The sequence below is a fragment of the Equus przewalskii genome, chromosome 1 (genome assembly GCF_037783145.1).
Source record: "Equus przewalskii isolate Varuska chromosome 1, EquPr2, whole genome shotgun sequence".
NCBI classification, from domain to species: Eukaryota; Metazoa; Chordata; class Mammalia; order Perissodactyla; family Equidae; genus Equus; species Equus przewalskii.
In genome coordinates this window covers 121,212,258-121,238,266 of record NC_091831.1, presented here as the reverse complement: position 1 = coordinate 121,238,266, position 26,009 = coordinate 121,212,258, and the positions used below count along the sequence as shown (strand labels likewise).

At 39.7% G+C, this 26,009-nt stretch overlaps 1 protein-coding gene and 1 pseudogene across 4 annotated transcripts; one reads left to right on the top strand and one right to left on the bottom strand.

Annotated features, from left to right (window-relative positions):
• Window positions 1-2,927: 2,927 nt before the first annotated feature.
• Window positions 2,928-3,770, bottom strand: LOC103555476 (NADH dehydrogenase (ubiquinone) complex I, assembly factor 6-like; annotated as a pseudogene).
• Window positions 3,771-6,364: 2,594 nt separating this feature from the next.
• LOC103555468 (transmembrane protein 202-like) lies at window positions 6,365-15,094 on the top strand. 4 transcript variants are annotated; one of them, XM_008527026.2, is made up of 6 exons: window positions 6,366-6,489; window positions 6,733-6,988; window positions 13,005-13,154; window positions 13,503-13,634; window positions 14,351-14,509; window positions 14,937-15,094. In XM_008527026.2, exons 1-6 carry the CDS (start codon window positions 6,409-6,411, stop codon window positions 14,990-14,992), a joined length of 834 nt encoding a protein of 277 aa, XP_008525248.2. In that variant the 5' UTR covers window positions 6,366-6,408; the 3' UTR covers window positions 14,993-15,094. The 4 variants fall into 4 exon arrangements, with proteins under 4 accessions (XP_070431896.1, XP_008525248.2, XP_070431905.1 ...); XM_070575795.1 differs by lacking the exon at window positions 13,503-13,634 and having other exon boundaries at window positions 6,365-6,489; XM_070575784.1 differs by lacking the exon at window positions 14,937-15,094 and having other exon boundaries at window positions 6,367-6,489; window positions 14,351-14,693.
• Window positions 15,095-26,009: the final 10,915 nt, after the last annotated feature.

Genomic DNA, 26,009 nt, shown 5'->3' with positions numbered 1-26,009 from the left:
TAGTACTAAATTCCGAAAAGTAGAATTCTCTTTTTTTGAAATTATTTTTGTTTTTATTTTTTTAGGAAGATTAGCCCTGAGCTAACATCTGCTGCCAATCCTCCTCTTTTTGCTGAGGAAGACTGGCTCTGAGCTAACATCCGTGCCCATCTTCCTCTACTTTATATGTGGGATGCCTATCACAGCATGGCTTTTGCCAAGTGGTGCCATGTCTGCGCTCAGGATCTGAACCGGCAAACCCCAGGCTGCTGAAGAGGAACCTGCGAACTTAACCGCTGCACCACTGGGCCAGTCCCTAAAAAGTAGAATTCTTATAGGACATGATTTTTGACCATGATACATTAAAACTGGAAAAATCTAAATATGTGTATTTTTTTAAATTTTAAATAATTCTTGGGTCAACTATGAAAATAAATATTCCCAACAGTATACCAGAATGATAATGTATCCTGTCTAAACATATTTTATTACAGGAATGCAAAATTAGATAATATTAGGAAACGCATTCAGAGAATGTTTATATTAAATAGATTAAAGGAGAAAGACCATATTCTAGAGGTTAAGAAGGAATTTGACACAGCCATTCTAAATTTAAAATCTTGATAAAATACAAATAGAATGAAACTTCTTTAACCTGAAAATGAGCATACATATGAAACAAAAAGCAATAGAGTCAGTTCCATTAAAGTCAAGAGTAAGATAAGGACACCTACTGCCCTCACCAAGAACTATTTTGGGGGTGCTGGCCCCGTGGCTGAGTGGCTAAGTTCCTGCACTTTGCTGCAGTGGCCCAGTGTTTCGTTGGTTCGAATTGGGGGCGTGGACATGGCACTGCTCATCAAGCCATGCTGAGGCGGCAGCCCACATGCCACAACTAGAAGGACCCATAACTAAGCATACACAACTATGTACCAAGGGGCTTTGGGGAGAAAAGGGAAAAATAAAATCTTAAAAAAACTATTTTGGAAGGTCCAATCAATGCAGTAGGACAAATTTTGTAAAAGAGGAGACAGATTACCATTATTTGTACATGATATGCTGTTTACTTAGAAAATCCAAGAGAATTATCCAAAGGAACTATTAGAATAAAAATAATTCAGTCAAGTGGCCTGATAAAAAAAAATGTAGAAAAAATAACTTCTTTATATTTTGCAATAACAAATTAGAAAATGAAATGGAAAACTTTGAGTCACAAAAGCAAAAGGGCTAATGTATATGAAGTACCTGGCACAATTCCTAGTAGATAGGCTATATAAATAAACTGTAATAATAATAATATTTATTTTATAAACTCCTGGAGGTGAAATTACCAAGACAAAAGAGACATTTTTAAGATTCTTGATTTATATGCCCAAATTATTCTTTTAACTTTTTTGCTGTTGTTGTTGAAGAAGATTGGCCCTGAACTAACATCTGTTGCCAATCTTCCTGTTTTTGCTTGAGGAAGATTGCTGCTGAGCTAACATCTGTTGCCAATCTTCCTGTTTTTGCTTGAGGAAGATTGCTGCTGAGCTAACATCTGTGCCAGTCTTCCTCTATTTTGTATGTGGGGTGCCGCCACAGCGTGGCTTGAAGGTCTGCCCCGGGAACCTGAACCTGCAAACCCTGGGCTGCTGAAGCAGAGCATGTGAACCTAACCACTATGCCACCAGGCTGGCCCTCTTTTAACTTTTTATTACAGAATAAAATACATATAAATCTCTGATAATCAGTGCCCAGATCAAGAAATAGGACATTTCCTCACCCCCAAACCCCCTTGCATGTCCCCTCCTAGTCCCTAGTCATCTTCCTCCAGAGGGTTTCCCTGACCTCTGACAACACAGATTAGTTTTGCCTGTTTTGTACTGCATATGAACGGAATCACACGTATGTACTCTTTTGTGTCTGTCTTCTTTTGCTCAGCTTTATGTTTACGAGACTCGTTCATATTGCTTGCATGCTGTAGATTACTCATCTAGCTGTATGGTCTTTCACTGTGAGAATGTGCCATGATTTCCTATTCTGTTGATGGGCAGTTGGGTAGCTTCCAATTTGGGGCTATAATGAAGAGTGCTGCTGTGAGCACTGTAATGCACGTCTTCTGGTGGACAGATGGACACTTCTCTGTGGCACACCTACCTAGAGTAAAAAGGGCATGTGTTTGTTCACCTCCAGCAGATACTGCCAAGCAGTCTTTCAAAGTGATTATACCACTTTACACTCCCAACAGAAGTGTCTGAGGTTTCGGTGGCTCCACATACTTGGCAATACTTTTCATTGGAACCATTCTGGTGATGTGTAGTGATTTTGCATTATGGTTCTAATTGGTATTTCCCTGATGACTAATGAAGCTGAGCACATTTTTATATGTTTATTGGCCTTTTTGATGTCTTGCAAAGTGTCAGTTAAGGACTTTGCTCATTTTTATATTAGGTTGTCTCTCTTTCCTATTGGTTTGTGAGAGTTCTTTATATATTCTTGCTACAGGTCCTTTGTTAGATATATGTATTGCAAAGATCTTACCCTACTCCATGGATTGTCTTTTTACTCTCTCAATGGTATCTTCTGGTGAACAGAAGTCCTGTTAAAAAATACTCTTGGCCTACTTCAATGTCACAAAGATGTTTATGTTTTCTTCTAATCAAATTGCTTTTTCCTTCAGTGCCATGAAACTTCTTCTTCCTTTTTATTTTTTTTGGGTGATGAAGATTGGCCCTGAGCCAGCATCCATTTCCAATCTTCCTCTTTTTGCTTGAGGAAGATTGTCACTGACCTAACATCTGTGCCAATCTTCCTCTATTTTCTATATGGGTCACCGCCACAGCATGGCTTGATGAGCAGTGAGTAGGTCTGTGCCCAGGATTTGAACCTGTGAACCCCAGGCTACCAAAACAGAGAGTGCAAAATTAACCATTATGCCACCAAGCCGGCCCCACCATGAAACTATTTTAATATCTTTTTTTCTATGACTGAACATACAAAGATAATGGAAGCAATGTATTCTTCTCCTGTAAAGATGGGTGGAATATATTAAAATCCACTTGTTGAATTTTCTCTAAATAGTCCTCCAGAGGAACCAGAAGAAAAATAGGAAATGCTTTCACAAGAACACTTTGTATGTAAGGACCTAGCCTGCTGTCAGTGCAAGTAGGCCTGGCTAGAAATGACATATATTGCATCTCTCACATTTTTACCTCGGTTCTTCATAGAACATCCTCTTGTGAAACCCCATGTGTTGTATTGGTCAAAGATATAAATATTCAAGGGAGAGCACACCCTTCTTCTGCTACCACTATAGGACGTTGCTCTCAAGCATGTGACAATACCTTGTGCTTTTCCAGTGTGGCTTGTGACATGATCTTCATGAAGGTCATTATACCCAATATTTCTGGTGTCAAATAAAGAAGAGAGTTCTGTGTGTTTTCAGCATAATTTTCCAGTTCCTGGATATTGCAATATGCTTTGTCATCCAATTTTTTTCTCCTTCATCAATGACTCTCATAAGCCATCTTTTAGTCAAATTATGTTTCTTGACAGCAGCTTTCCATCCACTTTTTTTCTCAGTCCTCTATGTGGGAGATCTGGTTTTCCATCCTTCCTGGGTCTCTGTGAAGTCAATCTGGGGCCCAGAAACGGGGCCTGCCTCTGCTGGTGCACAAACCTTCCATAGTTCAATGGCCACAGGCTGATGTGTGTATTGTTACAGTACATATTGTCCACATTTTTTTCCAAATCTGCATTCTCATCAGTCCAATTGTTTTGTCAGAGACTGAGTCCTTAACCAGCCTGAGCCAGTCCACACTGAAGGGCCTCAACGCAGAAGCACAGCTCTGGGATTCTGCAGGGAGCAGCAGGAGCAGAAATAGCCTTCATAATCTCATTTCCACAGCAGCCCGTGTGGTGTTGGGTCAGTGCCCAAGGCGCTTGGTCCACTGGCCTCAGCCACTCTCTGCCTGGACCCTGCCGGCCCCAGGAATCGCTGTGCTTGCCCACTAGCTCCAGGGCAGCTGGCTGCAGCACACGTTGGGGACCCCAAATTGCTTTTTAAAGTAAGTGAAAGGCAATATACACAGCCACCAGATATGAATAAATGCTTGTTTTGTCATATGCATCCAGGCCCCAGTAAGTTCCCAGCTGGCCAGAACCTCCTACCTTTTGGTAGGCCTGAGGTGGGCCTTGAAGTAGGCCTAGGAATTGAATGATCTTGACCTGTTCCTTCAATAGCTAGAGAGTTGCATCATTTACTAAATCAAACACTGCTCACAAGACGACCTGTTACCCCACATTACATCAATATCATCTCTTTGGTAATGTGCTTATTTAGTGCTACTAGTGACAAGGTGAAGAGTGACACATCCTTTCCATTAACATGAGTATTTCAGCTGTCTCAGGGCGGCCTGTGCCAAGATCATGCTCAAGCAAACTTGGAAAGACATTTTAAAAAATAATAATAGATAGTATTTACCAAGCACTTATTAATTACTTAATAAAGATAATATATATATCAATAATATCAATTTTCATCAATAATAAATAGTATTTATTGAGCACATATTAACATGCTAAGAGCTGTATGTGTATTATCTCATTTCATCTTCACAATAATTCTATGAGGTGGGAAGGATTATTATCCCAGTTTTAGAGATGAGGAAACTGAGGTTCAGTGAGGTTAATGAAATTTCCCAAAGGAACCTTGCCAGTAGGTGTTGGAACTAAGTGCTACAACCAGGATGGAAAGGCAGGCCTGCCTATTCAAAGCATATAGCTAGCTCTCTAGCCATACATGTCTATCTAACAACCATGCTGTAAGAGTCAGTTTGCTGCTGATGGGAAAGTCTTTCCTATAATCATGCCAGTAGGGTTAGAGTATTCCAGCAATCGAAGCTTTTCAATATAATTGCACAGCATGGCATAAAAGACTAAGAAGCTTTGTGATCCAGCACTTGCCTCGATCTGCAACCCTCAACTCTTACCCTTGATTTTGTGCCTAGTAGAACCATACTTCTTCTGGTGCCCTGAGAACTTCATGCTGTTCATGGCTTCTGACCTTGAGACACACTATTCTCTTTGCTTCATACGCCCTTACACCTCGATTAATTGGCAAATTCCTTTAAAATCCAGCTAAAACATCCTGTCTTCCAGTAAACCTTCCTTAATTTTCCTCTGATAGTGTTAACTATTCTGTCCTCTTTCTCCCCCTCTGTACTTTGTATAAAAATGTATTGCTCACTCATTCACTCAACATTAAATACTGTTTTTTCCAGGTACTAAGCTAAGTACTGAGAGGCAGAGAGTCAAATAACACATTTTCAGAAGGAGGACTGCTTGCTAAGGCATGGACATAAACCCGCTACTGCCGGTAGCTCCTGCCAGCTGGCAGAAAGCATAGGCCTCAACAGGCTGGGGTGGGTGAGGAGAGGGCATGCTAGGAGAAAAGGGTGATAGGACATTCTGATTCAGCCCAAACTTAAGAATCAAAGTTTATCTTGTTTGTGGAAAACAAGAGCTGGCAATCCCGCTGGGCATTTATTTGAAGCATGTTCATGCTGTGGAATAGGATGGCATCTGTTCAACATCTTGGATTGATTTTGAGTGCTTGTGGGGAAAGGAGTTAGGACCAATGCTGACAGAGTGGTTTGAAAAGGAGACTTTGAGATACTCTGGGCACAAGTTGTGCTGGCTGTAGAACTAGGAAAAGGCCATTCTCCTCACTTCCGCGTAGAACCCAACACTGCTGCAGTAGCTTGAGTTGTAGCTTTCCATACATTGGCTGGTAGACCCCTGGGCTAGGGATTCTGGCATTTTCACAGTGGGTCCTTTCAGCAGTGGCAGTGGCCAGGGTGTAGCACCCTTAAACGCCTTCATGAGTAGACAGCATTGAAGAGTGAGAACCAAAGCAAGAAAAGAAGAAAAAAGTGGATGCTGCAAGGACTATGGTTGACAGACTGGTTCATGAGCCTAGTGAGACACATCTGGGCCTTCCAGTTAGAGCTGGGTCAAGAACATAAATTCTGGCCTACTGATGTATAGATACATATCAGTAGATTAAGATCATATATATAATCTTAAATTATAACCACAAGCTATTGAGTTCTGGAGACATCTGAGCTAAATGTTTTTATTTGCTTTTAGGGAACTGTGTCTTATTCATCTTTATGTCCCAGGACTTAGTACAAACCCTGACACACAGCAACTGCTGTCAAATTATTTGTGGATTTATTTAATAAAGGAGTTGGGAGGAGTCCGAGAAGGGAGGGTGAACATCACACCTTAAAATGTAATGATTTCTTCCTGATCTAACTAGACCTGGAATATGAAACAGAAATGGGATCTGTGCCATGGGTTCTGGCCCCTTTTGGTTCTGCCAGCATGTGAGAGGAGGTGCTGAGACAAATTCCGTGGCAGTTAGGAAGTGAACTGCCTGCCAAGATGGAGAGGAGGAAAGAATTAGTCTTGACCTTCCACAGTCCTAAGGTTCCCAAAATTAAGGGGAACCGGAAATACCAAAGGGTAAGGAGGTACCTAATTATAGGTCAGATGGGAGGAAGAGGATTTCCTTAAAGGCGGGCCTAGACAGAGTGTCCTAAAGATAGAGAAAAGACCCCCCTGACGGTCTTGGTTTTTATAGAAGGGATAGGAAAAGATATTCACAAATCACACCCACATGGGGATACTTGAGGTACAGAAGACTAGGAGACCCGGGGGATCAAAGGTTATCTGTGTGGGTAGGCAATATTTCCCTCATCCTTGTAGCCTACCCTCCCCACCAACAAACATCCGAGTGCCTCGATGCCACCCCAGAGGCGGCAGCAGCATGTGGATCAAACACACACCTACATCCGAATGTTCTGTGGCAGCCTCTGTGGTTTTAGCCTCCTGATGCTGATCTGCGTGTCCCCACTGAATTGGGTGCAGTTCCTGGTGATCAAGAATGGCCTTGAGCTCTACGCAGGACTCTGGATCACATGCAACCATGAGCTGTGCTGGAGCCACACACCCAAGCCACCCTGTGAGTGCCACTAAATTAAATGCCACAGGCCCCACAGTTCAAGAGCTTTCTGCCACATTGGCCCTTCGTCTTTCTTCCTCCAAGATCTTTTGGCCCTCACCTCTCCAAGTCCAGGATGGATCTCAGCCAGGTGGTGAATATAGCCATCCTTTTCTTTGGTGTCTTCACAGTATACCCTTTCTCCTTCATACCCCAGGTTGTTTCCTCTCCCAAATTATGAGTTGATACCCTCTTCACTCTCTGGGAAGAACTCTTTTGTTATTTATGAGCTGTTACTGTGAAGCAAGGTGATTGTTATTCTAATATGGTTTGCAGAAAGAGAAGAGAAGTGATTGATCATAGCTGGGAGATAAAGCAAAGTGTCTCTGCCTCCATGAGATTGAATTTTCAAGGTCAGATTGTTCTTCTGCTAGCAGTAGAAAAGAAGTTAAATGCGTGTCAGAGGTGTAATATAACAAATGCCAGCTATTTAGAGTAAATTACTAATGTCTAATTTTATGTTAATTTAAGTAAATCTGAAAATCCAACACAAAATATTTAGAAATAAGCTTCTAGGTCTAGAAGATACCATATGCATGAGATTTTCAACCAGAACCAAGACTTAAAGGAAAGACATAATTGGGGCCGGCCCTGTGGCGCAGCGTTAAGTTGGCACCTTCCTCTTCAGCAGCCCAGGGTTCGCTGGTCCGGATCCCGGGTGTGCACATGTGGTAGGCATCCCACGTATAAAGTAGAGGAAGATGGGAGCGGATGTTAGCTCCGGGCTAGTCTTCCTCAAAAAAAAAAGAAAAGAAAAGGAAAGAGATAATTACGCTCAACAGTTTCCCCATCATTCATGAGAGAGACATTTACACAAAGAAGCGGTTACTGTGAAAGAAAACATACATGAGTAAAGTGTCTATTTCTCGTTCTCAAATAAGCAGGAGTCCCAGATCCTGAGGTGAGGGGGCACCTGGTCCTAATCCTGAGGTGGAGAGTCAGTTACTTGGCCATGGGCTGCGGCTTTTGGAACCAAGGGGCAGGATTCTAAAGCAAGATCTTGGGAAGAAATTAAAATCAAAGGCAGGCAGACAATTGAACTGCATCTTCAGCTCAAAAGAAAAACTACAGAAAATACTTGCCACAAATATGAAAGATAAAAGGTTAATGGCCTTAATACATAAAAAAGTACAAATTATTCTTAAGAAAAAAAATACCCAAATACTTAAATTCTTTGTGAACAGACAATTCACAAAACAGAAACTACAAATGTCTAATAAACATAGGAAAACTATTTTAACCTCAATCAATCATTAAAGAAAGGCAAATGAAATGAACAATAGGATAGAAATTTTCAACCATGCCATTAACAGAGATTTTTAAATGGCAGTACACAATGCTGCAGACTCCTGTACGCACTGGGGACCACATAAATGGGTATAACCAAAGCTACATGATTTATGTGTATCCAGAGATTTACATTCACTCGTTCCATTTCTAGATGAGTGGAGTATAAGATGTAGGCATAAAAATTAAGTTGCAATTATGCTTATGTAACTGGCTGCCCAGGCTAAAACTCAGGCCTTGAGATTATTATTTAAATCTTTAATGAGTCAAAATTTTGAAGTTTTTCACTTAAAGCAGTAAATAGTTTATTTCTTTGGGTCTTGAATTCATCTATGAGGTCAGCTGTTAATTGTTTACAGAAAGTCAACAGAGTCCTTTAAGTATACAATTATAACTCAAGTCTCCACCCTATTTCCATTGTTAACTAGCCCTAACTCTAGGGCTAGTAACTAGTCTGCAGTCCAGATTTCACAAGGAATTCCCAAAATGTAATCAGTGTGTCCAGGCCTCATCAGCCTATGACATACATTATTATATAATATATATAATATGTTATTATTCCCCAAATACATTATTATCCAAATTCAAGAACTTTGAACTTTTAGCTATTGAATTGCAAGAATTTAGCCCCTCTCCCATGATATTCCGAGTCATTTCTGAGAGTTCCACAGAGGCTGTCTAAGGTGGACTCAAAAACGTGTGTGCTCGTGTTCCTCTGTCCTGGACTCACTTCAGGCTGTTTTACCCCTGCCTCTGACTTCACCTGGTTCTAGATGACTGATAGCCTCTGTGCCATAGCTATTGCTAATGCCATGAAGAAGAGGTGGGGAGTAAAAGACATCATTCTTCCCTTTTACTACTAGATCTCAAATGTGGAACACATCCTTCTGCTAATTCCCTCACAGCATAGGTGAGATCAGACTGTAACGTTCAGGAATGCGTTGCCACAGAGAGTAAATTGAACTGTTTTGCAGAGGGTAGGGAAGAAAGGGCAGGTCTTTTGCTCAAGGCACTGGGCACTCCAGAGCCAGGACCCTGGGAACCATCATACAGTAAACGTCGTCAAGTTGTCTGGGGATCCTTTATTCTGGCACTCCAACCGAGTTACAAGGGAATCTAAATACTAAGCAGGTTTCACAGCTTCGTCTCCAGGGTGCTAGGTCTCCATCCAGGATCTTTTCCATTTCAAAGCTACCCACTTTGGGCACTTCCCTGAGTCTGGGGAAGCTCTGTCTTGGCCTTATGTGCCTGGAATGAAGGCACAATAGCAGCAGCGTAGAGATTTAGATTTGGATAAATAAGTAGGCTGATTGCCCAGCTTGTCTCCAGCAGCACCTTCTTCATCCTCAAAAATCACTATCTACACTTTACCTCCACCCACTCAGTCTGGCTCCTTCACAGTTAAAAGGGGCTGGATCCTTTTGGGCCACTGCCCCCCTCTCCTGGCTTTGATTTTTGCTGAAGGACATGGGGTGCGGTGAGGGGAGTCCCATGGCCAAATCTCTTCGGAACAGCTGAATACCGGGTGCTTAGCTTTACTATAGCTGGCTTCTCTCCTCTGCTTCTTCCTTCTTGTGTCATCTTGTCTTCTCATGGCTTCCTTCCAGTGTGTTAATATCCCTAAAGTGGAAGAGCATCTAGTGTTAACTAAGCCTATTTGTTTACAAGAGTTGGGTGGCATATAGCCCTGCCTCTCTCACTTTCCAAACCCCACCCCCATCCCCAGCACTGGGCAAAGTTTTATTTTCATCACAGTGGAAGGAGATCCTGCCCATCAGTTACAAACTGCCAAATGGTTTCTCAATTCACTGAGAAACACTACTGCTTTCTGGTTTGGTGGTGCCCCTTCCAGTCTTGGTAGCTTTTACTTCCTATCTGATGGTGCCCTGAAGTCTGGAATCACTGTTTGGGGTGATCCTGAGAGCACCAGCAAGGATCCTCCCAAGGTTTTCAAATGATGTGGCCTTCTTCATCTCTTTCCAAATTGAAAGTGGTATGCCCGCTCTTCCCAGGGCATTAGCTTCACTGCCTTCAGCAAACTGGGACGCTTGCCTGGCTATTCCTACAACCCAAGTCCACATCAAAGTATTTCACTTAAGGAAAGCTTCAGAAATGTTTAGATACTGATGACCCACATGGGTGTTTCTTGTATCTAGGGCACTCTTCTCTCCCTGGACCAAGGCTTCTTACTGACACATACAAGTAGGGTCTTGTGTAACTTAGGTCCTAAGATTTCTGAAACTTTAATGGGTAAGCTGCTGTAAAAACTGTTGTTTAAAGCTGAAATAGGTTTTGATCTTATGGGAGATAGAGGTTCAAATTCAGCTTTCAGACCTTTGTTTTGCTTTGTTACACGAATAAAAAATCTATGAAGTTAACCAAAAGCAGCTGTTTTAGACTCTGAAGCTAAGTGTTTGGTTTGCTTAAATAATTTGTTTATGTGATTGTGACTGACAGACTGGGTTCCTTTGCCCTATAAGGACTGTGAGACTGTTCTACGCCTCAGATCTTTAGCTGCTCCTATGGAGTGGTGAGTGGTCTTGTCCATGTAGTTTTCAGGAGATGAGGAGCTAAGACAGAGAAGATTGTAAGCAGAACATAAAAGTACAGTCTTCTCCTCGTGGTAGAAGAAAGACTGGATGGTAACACACCTTAGACAGGAGTTGGAAGAATCTCACAGACTCCCAAGGGCAGGAAGTTTGCTGGACCTTAGGGGATTCTGGAGGAGGCTGTGATGTGAGACGAAGAAAATCAAGCCAGCTAGTCACCCAGTCTCTCTAGAGTTGCTTTGTCACTCATCTTTGTTTATACTTTGTTTTATCTCTACAGCTCAGTTTTTCCTGTTTATTAGTGTGTAAGTGCCTGAAAATTAATAGTCTAGTCTAACTTTACATCTTCTTGGTTCAAGCAAGCAAAAGAGGAAATAGGCATCAGTTAGTCTCAAATCCAAATTTCCGAGCATAAGAATCAAATTGGTCCAACATAGGTCACATACCCTTCCTTACGTCCTGTTAGCCATAGTCAGGGGCCTGTAGGCAAGGGGTCCAGGGCTATAAACAGAGACTGCTGGGGCCCGTGGGGATTGTGGGCTAAATACTGAAAAAGATGCCTATCCTACTGGGCTTCATGCGGCTCAATCTGGGCAGATGGTTCTGACTGGCTACATATACTGCTAATTCTGAATGACTCAGTTTTCAGAAAATGTGCTGCTCTTGGGTTATCGTGTTTTAACATAGCTAACTTTTTGGGGCCGCAGAGTAACTCACTTCTGTGGGTAGGAGTGAGGTTTTTTTCTTAATGGAAATTACTGTTTTTATCATGTTAGTAAGTAGTATGTTCTAGAGAACAAAATAAGACTTAAGAGGCAGATCTTAGACTGGAACAAGCTTGATACATAATTTCTTCTTTCTGGGTTACTTGGAAGCTGGACTTGGATTAGGCATAGAAGTGCTTAGAGAACTTTCAGTGGTAGGGATGAGCTGGCCCCTGCTACATCGAGACAGAAAAGAAGCTAGACAAGGAGGCACCCTAGAAAGGATATTGAAGATATTGCAGGATCTGTGGTATCTCAGAAAAGCTATATCTACTTGCAATTGTAAGTTTATTTATTAAACCTTCAGTAGAACATTGCTGGGGAAGTCAAGCGAAGGGTCTGTTCTGTGTTAGGAATGTGGTAGCAAAAAGTAAGGGTTAGCATGCCCCCTCTTCTCTATTACCAACAAAGAGAGCAGAGATCTGGAGCCAACAGATGAGAAAAGAAGGAGTGTTCCGGGACTTAGCAAAGGCTACTGGAGCACGAGAACTTTAGCAGAACTCTCCTTGAACAAACATGAGATAGGAACTTGGGATCTCTCAGAAAAAAAATGAGAGGTATTTTTGGGGTGTTAAATTCCTGCAATCCAGTAAATTGGGACTTGAGATCATTACAACATAGGAGTTAAAGTAAATGTGACTTCATTTTGCAGTCACAGGCTGACAAGGCCTATACATACCAGATACATTTAAAAGAGAAAAAGACAAATAAAAACAAACTCCAAGTTCAACGATAGCTAAATCATTAAGCAAAGCATGTTAATTTGATGGACTATTTTGTAGCCACTAAAAATGATGTTTATGACAAGTGAGCTGGGAAAGATCTTGTTATATAATCTTAAGAAAAACGAATCACATGATATTCATTATTATATCCATTATGTACAGAGGATAGAAAAATACTAGAAATAAATAAAATAAAATGCTAACAATGGTTGCCTCTGGGTGGTGAGATTGTGGCTGATTTTCTTCCTGTTTCCTGGTACTTTTGTAGTCTTTCCAATGCTTATATTGAACATGTGTTACTTTTAGCATTAGAATTAGGAACGAGAAAAAGTTTTAATGTGTGTTGTTATGTTAGTATCACATCTCTTATAAGCTAGTTTATATTTAAGTTAATGTGTTAATGCACCCTGAACTATTTGTATAATATTATCTTTAGTTTTACAATGAAGGCTTGCCTTCATAGTAAAGAAATTCCAAGCACCAATGAAGACCTGGGAAAGAAGATCCTTCTTTGTGCCCTGGATGCCACACAGCAAGCTCAGCTTCATCCTCCTTAGCCCTCACTCCCTTCTCTCAGACCCTATCTGATTTTCTTAAGGTGGTGGGGGCCCGCACTAGACTAACCAAGCCTTTCCTTTCTCCTCCTCGGCAGATTACCTCCAGTATTCCAGGGCCTTCTTCCTCATCTCTGTCCTAATCATACTCATTGACCTTGGCTGGCTCTTCAGCTCTTGCCTACCTAGAAGAGGAAGCATGACCACCAACTTGGATCTGAAGGTATCCATGCTCAGCTTCATCTCAGGTACAGACCTAGACGAGCAGGTTTATGTCATGGTAAAATTGTCAAGGGAACGAAGTTTCTCCGTGGGGCTTTCATCCTCTTTTTCTTGTCCCTTTTCTTTTCTTCAGTATCACATCAAGTTGCCAGCTATCTGCCCTGTCTTATTGTATAAAACACACTTTAGCTGACTTATGCTTGGGGAGAGGTAGAGGCCCTTTTCTCCCTGCCATCTTGGTCAATCCCCAAATTTTTATCCTTTTGGTCCTTTCCATACGTATAGTGCCTGAAAGCGGAAGAAGAGTTGGGGGTGGTGGGTCAAGGCAGACTGAAGACACTGATAGGTTATAACATCTTTTCTTCTGGTCCTAGCCACCTGCTTGCTCTTCTGCCTCATCCTGTTTCTGGCACAGGTTCATTGGTATACTAGAGATGCCATGGAGTCAAATCTCCTATGGGCCTATCATCTTAATTGGTGGAGTGACTTCTTATACATGCTTGCTGGTGAGTTAGTACCTTGCCTTATGCTAGAAGGATGGAAGGGGAAACTATTTCTTGAAAGGGAAGTAGAATCTAGGAGAAATAGAAGCACAAACTGTTCTTTTTTTTTTTTAAGATTTTATTTTTCCTTTTTCTTCCCAAGAGCCCTGGTACATAGTTGTGTATTTTTAGTTGTGGGTCCTTCTAGTTGTGGCATGTGGGATGCCTCCTCAGCATGGCTTGATGAGCGGTGCCATGTCCACGCCCAGGATCCGAACTGGTGAAACCCTGGGCCGCCGCAGCAGAGTGCACGAACTTAACCACTCTGCCATGAGACTGAGCCCCAGCACAAACTGTTCTTATTCAGAGCAACTATACATTGAGAGGTAGTGTGGTATAGTGAAGAAAGCATGGATTTTGGAGTCTGAAAATCTAGAATTAGTAACCTGTTCTACCACTAGCTGAAGCATTGACAGCTGAGTAACTTGCTGAAGACCACACAGAAAGTAGTGGAAATATGATTTGCATCCAAGAGTTTCAAGCTTTGTCCTAATCATGTGAGAAATACTATAATGAAATGGGAGCACAGGAGGGTAAAGTAAGTCTGCTGGGGGAGAGGAGGGTTGGCTTCACTGAAAAGAGGGCTTTGGAACTGAGTGTTTAAAGAATGAATAAGAATTTTAAAAGCAGAAAGACCATCTGTCTATTGAAACTCAGCTCTATTTCTTCTCTTCCCCTAGGAATCATCTCCTTCCTCAACTACATAACTTCCAGATCTCCTCCCCTTGATCAAAATGTCTCTGCAAGTCCCATAGAGACATCAAGGTTGGGGGTTGGTCCAGTGACTACAATATCACCTGCTGAAGATGAAGTGGCGAGGTCTGAGATGGAATCTCCAAGTGAGGAAAAGAATAAGTTACCAAATGCAGAACTGTGATGGTGATAGGAAAACCCAACTACTGCTTGTCTTAAAAATGGAGGAGAAGCTAAATGAGTTGGGAATGATTGTACAGATTCTAGGAAACTCTCCTAATATCATGTCCATATAACTGAAAGAGACAGCATTAAAGCCAATGAAATGTCTTTTGTGTGCACTGGATCCAAAATATGTATTATAGTCATAAAGAAAGTAATGAAAACTCACTTATGAAAAATTTCCTAAAAGAAAACATTAGTCTTTAGGGTCACGAATGAAAGAAACTGGCAGTAGATGCAGTGTGTGGATCAGAGATCTCTTTGGGCATCAGGGATCTCAGGGACCAGAATGGTCCATGGAGAAAATGTCAACTAATTCTGTTTGCAATTTTTTTTATTATATGGCTTCAGGCACATTCAAGATGGAAGGCATTTGGACAATTTTATTGAGTTCGAATTGGAGATAATTACCAGAAATGGAATGAACACCGTGGAGATCATACCTACCACCCAGAGGAGCTGAGAGGTTCTAGGTGGATTCCAGGGAGTCCACGAGGTCCCGCAGGCCTGTGACTCTTTTGATTATTTTAGACATCAGTTATGTTTTACTGAGGCAAATGAGGCTGAAAGGCTTTCTTCAGTCTAAGTATACATGTGGACCAAGTTGTAAGATTTTCCATGTTTTCTATACCCTATAAGACTAAGGAAAGAGGGGGGAGATTTCAGGCAATCACATAGATCTCTTTATGGCTAAAGATCCCTTTCAAGCCCAGATCAGATTCCATGCAGAAGGTCCCTGACACTCATTTTGTCCTTTTTCCTTTAGTAGCTGCCACTACTACTCCACTGGTGGAAGACCATTCTTCTCCACTCCAAGCCTGGCTGTGGAATGGACTATAGTGTCCAGCTCCACCCCTTGCTGCTCTTAAAGATAAGCCCTTGGGTCTTTTTGGTTTAATTTAGAGATTCACTGGTATCCTTTGCAGAAAACAAACATAATAGACATGGAACAATTATGTAGTTCTTATAATCCTGGTCTCTGATCAGTAATTCCCAAACATTTCCAGATGGTAACTGGAAGCCCCTTAGGTTAATACTTTTGCTTTTATTCCTGTGGGTAGGAGGTTAGCAGCACACGCATGTGTGTACTCATACATAGAGATGCACATACAAACACACATATACACACACACCTTGTTTTGACCCTGCCTTAGAAAATCCTTTTCTCCATGTTGGCGCCTCTTCTTAGCAGGTGGTCTTAGTTACGGCAGAATTACTGGTGCCACCTTACTTCAAGTGCCCTCATTTCAGAGTCTCTTCAGGTTGTTCCTGGGCCTCTGTGTGGTTGTAAGAATAGACATGTAGTCAAGTCCAATTCCCCCTCCTCCTGTCACCACTCACAAACTAAGTGTAGCCCATACATTGACTAATTAAGGACTCATTGGGCTCACAAGCTTTACTTACAATTCAGTTTGAATACTTTAATTATATGACTAGTTGACAGGGAGCTGGTACTGGCGACTTTTCAGGGAATGGAAGTTTTTGTTTTGTTTTGTTTTTGTTTTGTTTTGTTTTTTGAGGAAATCACCCCTGAGCTAACATCTGCCGCCAATCCTCCTCTCCTCTTTTTGCTGAGGAAGATTGGCCTTGAGCTAACATCCGTGCCCATCTTCCTCTATTTTACATATGGCATGCCTGCCACAACATGGCTTGATGAGCGGTATGTAGGTCCATGCCCAGATCTGAACTGGCGAACCCGCGCCGCCAAAGTGCAGCTCACAAACTTAAGCACTATACCACCAAGCCGGCTGCTTGGAATGGAAGTTTTAAGTGGGGTGAAGAAAAGGAAGGTCTGAGTGAGAGTGGAAGATGCTAAATAATAAGAAAGTAATGATAAAGGCCCTAGCTATTAGGGGAGAATAGGTAGGAATTATAAAAACAGTTTTCTACTTTCCCGGTAGGTTAAAGCAGAGACAATCTTTCATGGCTCCTTTAGAAATTGAATACTCTATTTTCTCTTTCTCTCTTTCTTTGCTTGTAGAGGATTCCTTAAAAAGCTTAAGTGATTTTCCAATAAGATAGTTCACTAAATCACCCTTTGATAACATCTCTGCTGCTCCAAATACATTGTATGATAGATGAAGTGGACAGAGAGAGAATAGAGCCAAAACAAGACCAGAGAAATAACAAAAACACAAAGTTATGATTTAAGTTAAGCTATAGATTTAATAGGCTCTAAGTCCAAAAGTAAGCAGAGGCGAACAGGAAGCCAGAGCCTGCGGCGTGAAAAGAACTAACAGTGCTTCTCAAGACATGGGCTAGAGCCAAGTCCACAGCAGGGCTCATGAGTACCCCACAGGGACTCATGAAAAGAAGCTAAACAGAAACTGTTGCCAATCACTGACTGGGGCTGGAGCTTATTTGGAACTACAGACCCGGAGAGGTCAAAGGACGCATACACAAGCTTGCCTAACCAAGCAGCCCATTGATTCATTAACTGGGTCTATGATATTTCCTGATAGCATAACAGAACAGGAGATCTTAAACACCATATTACGAGAACTGACTTTGGACTGGGACCTTTGGCCAAGATAAGGAAACCCTACCCCCCACCCCCACCCAAAAAAAGGATGGAATGAGTATATAGGGAGAGAAAGAAACAAAAAAGCCAACAAAATTGTTTTGTGCCTGCATATAGGAATTCCTACGTAACTGCAGGTAAGCATTCCAAATATGTAAAGAAATGTTCAGAAAAAAACCTCAAAGTCAACAATCAAAATATGAATTCATTTCAGATTAATTTGGGTAGTATTCTTAGGCTGCACAAAAAGATACATGACAGACCAAAAACTATGAAGCAAAAATAGATATAAATAAAACAAGGACAAATTTAAATGAAAAAGAACCAATTGGAAATCATGGAAATGAAAAATATAGTCACTGAAATAAAAAATTCAATAGATAGGATAAAAATCTAGATGGTACACAGCAAAAAGGGAAAATATTTTATTTTCAGATATATTTAGAATATTTGCAAATTTGAACAAATACTATGTCTGAAAAAAGCTTCAATAAATTTCAAAGGCTGTCAATCAGTCCACGTTTCCTGAATATGAGGTGATTAGGCACATGTGTGTGGTGATGGATGGTAATTAGTCTTTGGGTGGTGAACATGATGTAATCTATACATGAATCAAAATATAATGATGTACACCCGAAATTTATATAATGTTATAAACCAAAATTACTGCAAGAAAAATAATTAAATTAGAATTCAATAAAAAGAGAATGATAAAAATTTTTTTTATATATTTTTGAGAACTAAAATGTACTCCCTAAAAAAATCATGAGTAAAAAGGAAGTCACAATGGAAATGGGAAAATATTTAGAACTGAACAACAATGAAAGAATTACTACAATCAAAAGCTGTAGATGCATCTATTTAAAAAAAAACAAGCAACAAAAAATAGTTTAAAATAAGTTATTACGAATTCAGCTTATGAACTTGAAAAAGAATAGCTCGAAAACCAAAAGGAGAAGAAAGAAAAACTTTAAAGTAAACATGAGTAAAATATGAAAAAGTCTTTAGGTTCCAACAAAAACCTAAAATCTAGTTCTTTGGGAAAAAATGGAATAAAAGGCAAACTACAAGCAAATGTAATTAAGAGAAAAAAGAAAAGCATAAATAAATAATATTAGGAATAAAAAAGGACTTCATAACATTAATATATTATATATATGTTACTCAAGCACATTTTGTTGTTTAAAATTTCTGTCTCTCTATTACTCTTCATTTGTGTTATGTTCCTCTGTGTTAAAACCTCCCATGATGGCTTTAGATTTTCTCATTTTTTTCCTTGTAATCCTATCAGTGTCTGCTTAATATTTTGAACCAATAAGCTATAACATACCCAAATTAATCTGCAGATTTGATGCAATTCCAAACAAAATCTGACAGAGTTTTTTTGTGAAGAATAACAAGCAGGTCCTAAAATTTAGGACAGTGCCTTCTTTTCTCCTTGCAAAGGGACAAGAAAAGCCAAGAAAATTTTGAAAAATAAGAAAATAGAGGGGCTGCCCCCGTGGCCGAGTGGTTGGGTTCGCGCGCTCCGCTGCAGGCGGCCCAGTGTTTCGTTGGTTCGAATCCTGGGTGCGGACATGGCACTGCTCATCAGGCCACGCTGAGGCAGCGTCCCACATGCCACAACTAGAAGGACCCACAACGAGGAGTATACAACTATGTACCGAGGGGCTTTGGGGAGAAAAAGGAAAAAAATAAAATCTTAAAAAAAAATAAGAAAATAGAGACATTTACCCTAAGTGATATGGAGATGACTTATCAAGCTATTAGAATCAAGACAGTGTGGTATTGGCAGAGGTTTAAACAAAGAAGTGGACAAGAATAGAAAACCTAGACACACACACATGTGGAAATTTGACACCTGATAGTGGTAGTATTAAAAAAAATGAGTGAGTAAACTATAGACTGTCCAACTAGTGGGGCTGGTACAACTGGTTAAATAGGGGGAAAAGACATAAAACTAGATCCTTGCTTCATCATCATGTTTTTAAAAAGAAGACGTCTAGATAGATTGAAGACCTAAATGTAAAAAGTAAATTTTAGAGACCTCCACTGGCCAATCTGGAGGAAATTTGAGCATCAAAAAGAATAATGAGAGTAATAGATTATAACACTTGGAATGAAAAAATTAATCCATGAGTTCGTAGTGACACTCAACAAGGCAGAAACAGTCAAAGGGCAAGAAAAGAGGAGGCAGATTTTCTTTATAGAAGAAGTCAGCTAATAAATATGGAAGGAATGGTAGAAATTGAGAATCATTATTTTATAAATCCCAATATAATTGAGCTGAAGGAGACTAAAGACGTAAAAGAGTTAGTTGAAATGCACTGATTCTGGATTTAAAAAAAAAAACATTTTTAACAATTGGGAAAATTTGAGTACAGAGAGTCTGTTGAGGGTTGTATTGAATTCACGCAGTTTTTCTCTGGTATTGTAATGATGCTGTGGCTATGTAGGAGAATACGTTTGGTTTTTTTAGGAGATATGCTGAAATATTTAGAGGTGAAGTGGCATGATTTCTATACTCTACTCCCAGAAGATTTGACCAAAAGGAAAAAATCCATATGAAGACAGAGAGAGAAATATAAAACGAATGTGTCAAGATGTTAATAGTTGGTAAATATAGGTGAGGGGTATAAATGTATTCATTTTACTGTTCCTCAGCTTTTCTATGTGTTTTAGATTTAGCAAAATAAAAAAGATTAATATTTTTCAAAGCAAAAATTTTAAAGAAAAATGCGAAAACAATTTTTATGACTTTGGGAGTTTTTAAGATGGAAAAAATTTATAAGCCATGAAGAAAAATCTTGTTAAATTTGACTATTTTAAAATTACCACTTCTGTACTACAAGCTAGAACGGAAAGCAAAGAGCTAAGCTCACCTGTAGGAAGATATTTACTATATATATTACTGACAAAGGATCAGTAACCAGAATACATAAAGAATTTCTATGTAAAAAAAAAAAGGAGAAATGAGGTCAAATAATCCAATAGAGAAATTGACAAAGGAGCTACATAAGCAGTTTACAAAAGGAAACCCAAGTGGCGATAACGTAAAAAACATATTCAACTTCACCAGTAATTATGGAAATATAAAATAAAGCAGCAAGGATAAAATGTTATTATAATAGTTACAACACACATTATGATAGTATTAATATAATATTAGAGTAAAACGTATAGCTAAATATCATAATAAAACTATTGTTATATTTAAAAGTCTGACATTGTCCAGTGCAAATTGGAGTTTTATATACTGCAGGTGGGAGTGTAAATTGGTTTAAAAATGCTTTGGAAAGGACTTTTTCATACTTAGTAAACTGGGGATTTGTACATCCAGTAATTATATCTCTAGATGTTAACCCCAAAGAAAGATTTTATCATATGAATAAGAGATACATATAAGGATAGTCAGAATAGCACTTTTGTTGCAGTGAAAAATTAGAAAAACTTAAATATCCATCAACAGAACCATGGGTTTCATTTTGTACTGCTTTCCCTCTTGCTCATTCAACTCCAGCCACACTGGTTTCCTCGCAGTTCCTTGATCCCTTCAAGCAAGCTCCCACCCCGCGGGCCTTTCGTTCCCTGCTCTCTCCTCCCACCATGTTCTTACCCCAGAAATCCACTGATCTTGAATCTTCACTTTCTTCAGGACTCTGCTCAAGTATCACCTTTTCAGAAAACCCTCCCCTGACCATCTGTCTAGAAGATTACTCCTTCCCCTCCTTCTCTGTGCCCTTAACTTCCTTTATATATTTGATATATGTTTACTTTCTGTCTGCCACTCTTCCTCATGGTAGATTGGATCATTGTTTTCAATTAGAACATAAACTTCAGCACAGTGGGGATTTTATGTTTTGTTTACTGCTGTATTCTCAGTGACTGGAACAGTGCCTAGCATGCATAGATGCTTAATAAATATTTGTTGAATGAATTAATTAATGCATTTGTTCCAAAGCCATAAAACTATTGGTGATCCCAAATGACAAGTGTTCAAGTGTGCAAAGAAATAATTATAAGGGGCTCTGTTATAAATGTAGTCAGTCAGAAACTGACACAAAGGCATAGTGAGTGCTACCCCCAATCAAATAAACAAGCAGCCTCTTACATTGGCAATAGGTCCATACGAGACTGAGGGATAGTTGATGAAAGAATCGGAAGTAGAAGGTTCTGACAGGACTTCAATAAAATAAATATCTACTCAAATATTAGCAACACCTCTGAACTAGAGGCTGTTTTCAGGACCAGAAGGGGCACCAGCTCAGTGTCCCACAGAAAGTGAAATGGGCTGTCGTCATTTATGAACTGACTGGGAGCAAAAAGAGAAGTCAAAGAGGCCTTATGAAAGAGCCCTGTGTATATAGATAGATAAAGGAACAAATATTAAAGAGAATGGGGCAAAATGTTAATAAATGAATTTAGGTAAAGGGTATTCTTTTACTATTCTTGCAACTTTTCTCTTTTTGAAATTATTTCCAAATTTTTTAAAAAGAAGGAAACTACTTATTCCACTATATCCAGTAAGAAACAGAATGTGACTAATCCTGAATATGACAACTTTTGTGGTCTTGAATGACTTAGGTAGCAATTGTCTAGTTTTTTATATGGAGCAATGGAACATATGTTGTCAAACTGGCCAGATGCGTGTTGCCTCTTACTGGAATGACCTTCTCCTGCGTCTGCTTTTCATATGTTCCTTATACTGCCTTTTGCTGTGCCTGGAGGTTTCTTGAGGATACCTCTTACTATTTCACTTTGTCATCTCCCTCAGGTGTGTTCAGATTGAGAACCATTACAGTTAGATTTTTGTGTGTGTGTATGAGGAAGATGGGCCCTGAGCTAACATCATTTGCAAATCTTCCTCTTTTTGCTTGAGGAAAATTGTCACTGAACTAACATCTGTGGCAATCTTCCTCTATTTTGTATATGGGATGCTGCCACAGTGTGGCTTGACAAGTGATGCCAGGTCCATGCCTGGGATCTGAACCTGCAAACCCTGGAGTGCTGTGCAGAGTGTGTGAACTTAACCACTATGCCACCGGGCTGGCCCCATAGAACCGTTACAGTTTTGAGCAAGTAGTAGATTCTGCCTCTTGAGCTGGGTGCCCAGTGTGCCACCTGTCTTAGTTTGAGTTCCTCCAGAAGTGAATCTCAGTCAAAGATTCAAATATAAGTAGGTTATTTGGAAGGTGCAAATGGAATGTGGAGAGGAGCTGATGCTCCAACTGGTGTCAGTGCTTTTTCCCTTTCATACTTTGGTCTCCATCTTGGGATGTTAGGCTACAAACACTACTCTTTCCCATCTTATGTTCAGTCATGTAAGGTGGGAAAGAGAGGAGAAGAGGGGAAGTAAGAAAAGGGAAAGAAGGCAGCCAGTAAAAGATGTGTTTTCAAGCTAACTATCACTATCGTCAACTGAAGTTGAATCCTGCGGAGAAAACGGGAAACAGTACGAAACTCATACTTCAGAGTTATATCTCCCACACAGAAGCGAAGGGAGCTGCTTGAGGGCTACTCACAACTGGTTGTTAATTCCCCAGAACATCTGGGCCTGTTTAGGAGAGAAGGCTTTAGGCAAAGAGATGCAGATGGAAGTCTGCTAGAAAACACTTAAGTGTTAAAGCCCAAGGGAAAAAGGCAGGGCACTAACAGCATCTGTCACTGGACCTAAGGACATCTATAGAACACCCACTAGTGAGCCAAGGAACTGACTAGCACTAGGGCCCAGAAGGGCAGCCCAAATTAAAGATGCTGTGTAGTTTTCCTCTTGACAGGCAAACACCATCTACCTTAGTTGAAACTAGAATACTCCTACTTAGGGCATTGACAGTCCATCTGCAATCACTCTATACGTAAAGATTCACTCTGTTTTCTACCACATTATACAATATCTTACCCCAAACACTTCTTTCCCATCTTATGTTCAGTCCTAACATCCTAAGATGAAAAGAATGTAAAATGTAAGTTATGATGCCATTTGGGGCATTAAGTTCAGCTGCTATCAATGATAATGGGAAGAGGATGAGCCAGAAAAATAAGAACCTGCTTCCTACCTCAAGAACCATTGAGAAAATTCTCCCAGGCAAAGCCAAGGAAGCTTCGCTATTTCATACAGTGAGGAGGGAGCCTGCCTCATCCTTGACCACTGAGACAGATCTATTCCTCTGTACACTACGTCCACATCTGGTTTACCACTCAGATGTTGGGCCTGGCTTGTTCTTCTTTGAATTCATTTCCCTTTCGTTCATTCAATCAACAAATATTTATTGAGTGCATACAATTAGTCTGGCAGATAAACAAGATAGGTACATACCTTATTCTCTGAAGCTTATAATTTAGTGGAGGAGGCATATTATACAACAAATAATTACTTAATTACAATTGTGTTATATGCTAAGGAAGAAAAATATAGAATAGTGTGAGTGTGGAACTGAGGAATTACTCAATCCAGGCTGAAGTGGAGTGTCGGGGAAGCCTTCACTGAGGAAGTAACATTTCATCTAAGACTTGAAGAGCAGGATTTGGCCAGAAGAAAGATCATCTGAAGAAATGCATTTACAAGAAGAAGTTTAGGACATTCCTGAGACTGAAAGAAAGCCAACGTAGCTGGAAAGCAGTAGTCACAGAGAAACACAGCATAGGATGAGGCCAGAGAGGTAGGAAGAGCCGGTTTATGAAGACAAGGAGATTTTGGAAGGTTGGGGTGGAGGAAGATCAAGATAAATTTTTCCTGTTCTAAAAATTTATGTAAGGGGAAATATACATTCTATTGTGTTCAGTCTCTTTCACTCAATATAACATCTATGAGAGCCATTCATACTGTGTGGACAACAGTTTACTCCTTTTTATTGCTGAGTAGTTATTCAATTATATGAATATGCCACAGGTTCTTTATCCATTTTCCTATTGATGAACAATTGGGTTGTTTCCAGTTTTGGCTATTGTGAATGAAGCTACTATGAATATTCTTGTAAAGCCCTTTTGCGTACCTAAGTTTACAGTTCTCTTGGGTAAATACCTAACAGAGGAATTACAGGTCATGGGGTATAGATTTATGCTTAACTCTAAAAGAAATTGCCAAATTGTTCTCTAGAGTTGTACCATTTTACACCCCCACCAGCAATGTATGAGAGTCTCAGTCCTTCCACATGTTTGCCCACGTTTGTTGTCAATCCTTTTAAATTTTGTCATTCTAGTGAGAATAAAATAGTATCTCATTGTTTTAATTTACATTTCCCTGATGTCTAATGATTTCAAGGTACCTTTTCCACAGCCATTTGTATATCTTCCTTTGTAAAGTGTCATTATTCTTCTGCTCATTTTTAAAACTAGGTTATCTTTTTATCATTAATTGTAGGAGTTCTTTATATATTTTGGATACAACTTCTTTGTCAGCCAAGTTTTGCAGATATTTTCTCCCAATGTGTCATTTGCCTATTCATTTTCTTAGTAGTGTCTTTTAATGATCAGAAGGTTTAAATTATATTAACTACACCAATTTCCAATCATATTCATTCATCCCTATAGATCTGAGTTACCACTTCGTGGTATGTCTCTTCAGACTGAAGAACTTTTTTTAACATTTCTTGTATTAGTGGTCTGCTGGTAATGAATTCTCTCAATTTTTATCTGTCTGAGAATATCTTTATTTCATCTCAATTGTTGAAGGATAATTTTTCTGGATATAGAATTTTGCATTGACAGCTTTATCTTTCAACGCTTTAAAGATGTCATTCTACCCCATGTTCATTGTAGTACTATTTACAATAGCCAAGACGTGGAAACAACCTAAGTGTCCATTGACAGATGAATGGATAAAGAAAATGTGGTGTATACGTGTGTGTATATATATATATGAATATTATTCAGTCATGAAAAGGAAGGAAATCCTGACTTCTGCGACATGGATGGAGCTTAAGGGCATTATGCTATGAAATAAGTCAGACAGAGAAAGACAAATACTGTATGATCTCACTTACATGTGGAATTTTTTTAAAAACCCAACTTGTAGATACAGGAACAGATCAGTAGTTGCCAGCAGTGGGGGTTGGGAGGGTGGGCAAAATAGGTGAAGGGGATCAAAAGGTACAAACTTCCAGTTGTGAGATAAATGAATCCTGGAAATGTAACGTACAGCTTGGCAACTATAGTTAACAATACTACATTGTATATTTGAAAGTTGCTACAAGAGTAAAAGTTCTCACCAGAAGAAAAAAATTCTAACTATGTGTTGTGATGGATGTTAACTAAACTTATTGTGGTAATCATTTCACAACATTTACATGTATCAAATCATTATGTTGTATGCCTAAAACTAATACAATGCTAAATATCAATTATATATATATTTTAAAAGTCATTCCATTATTTTCTAGACTCCCTTATTTCTGATAAGAAGGCAGATAAAAATCATTCCTGTCACAAGTGGCTTTACTCTGGCTGCTTTCAAGGTTTGGTCTTTGGATTCAGCAATTTATGATGTGTTTAGGTATGATTTTCTTTGTATTTATCCCTTTTGGTTTCTTTGAGCTTTTTGGATCTGTACATTAATACCTTTCATAAAATTTGGTAAGTCTCCAGCCATTATTTCTTCTGCTTTTTTTCTGCCCCTTTCACACTTATTCTAGATCTCCAGTCACATTTCGTTTTTTGATTTTCATCCAACTGGACTCTGACACTGTTTATTTTTCTTTGACCTTTTTTCCTCCTCTATTCTTCAGATTGGTGAATTCCTTTAAATTATCTTCACATTCACTGACTCTTTTTCCCCACTGCCTCCAACCTGCTATTACGTCCATACGGTGAATCTTTCATTTTAGTTATTGTATTTTTCAGTTCCAGAATTTCCATTTAGTTTGTTTTTATATTTTGTATATCTTTGGTTAGATCCCGTATCTGTC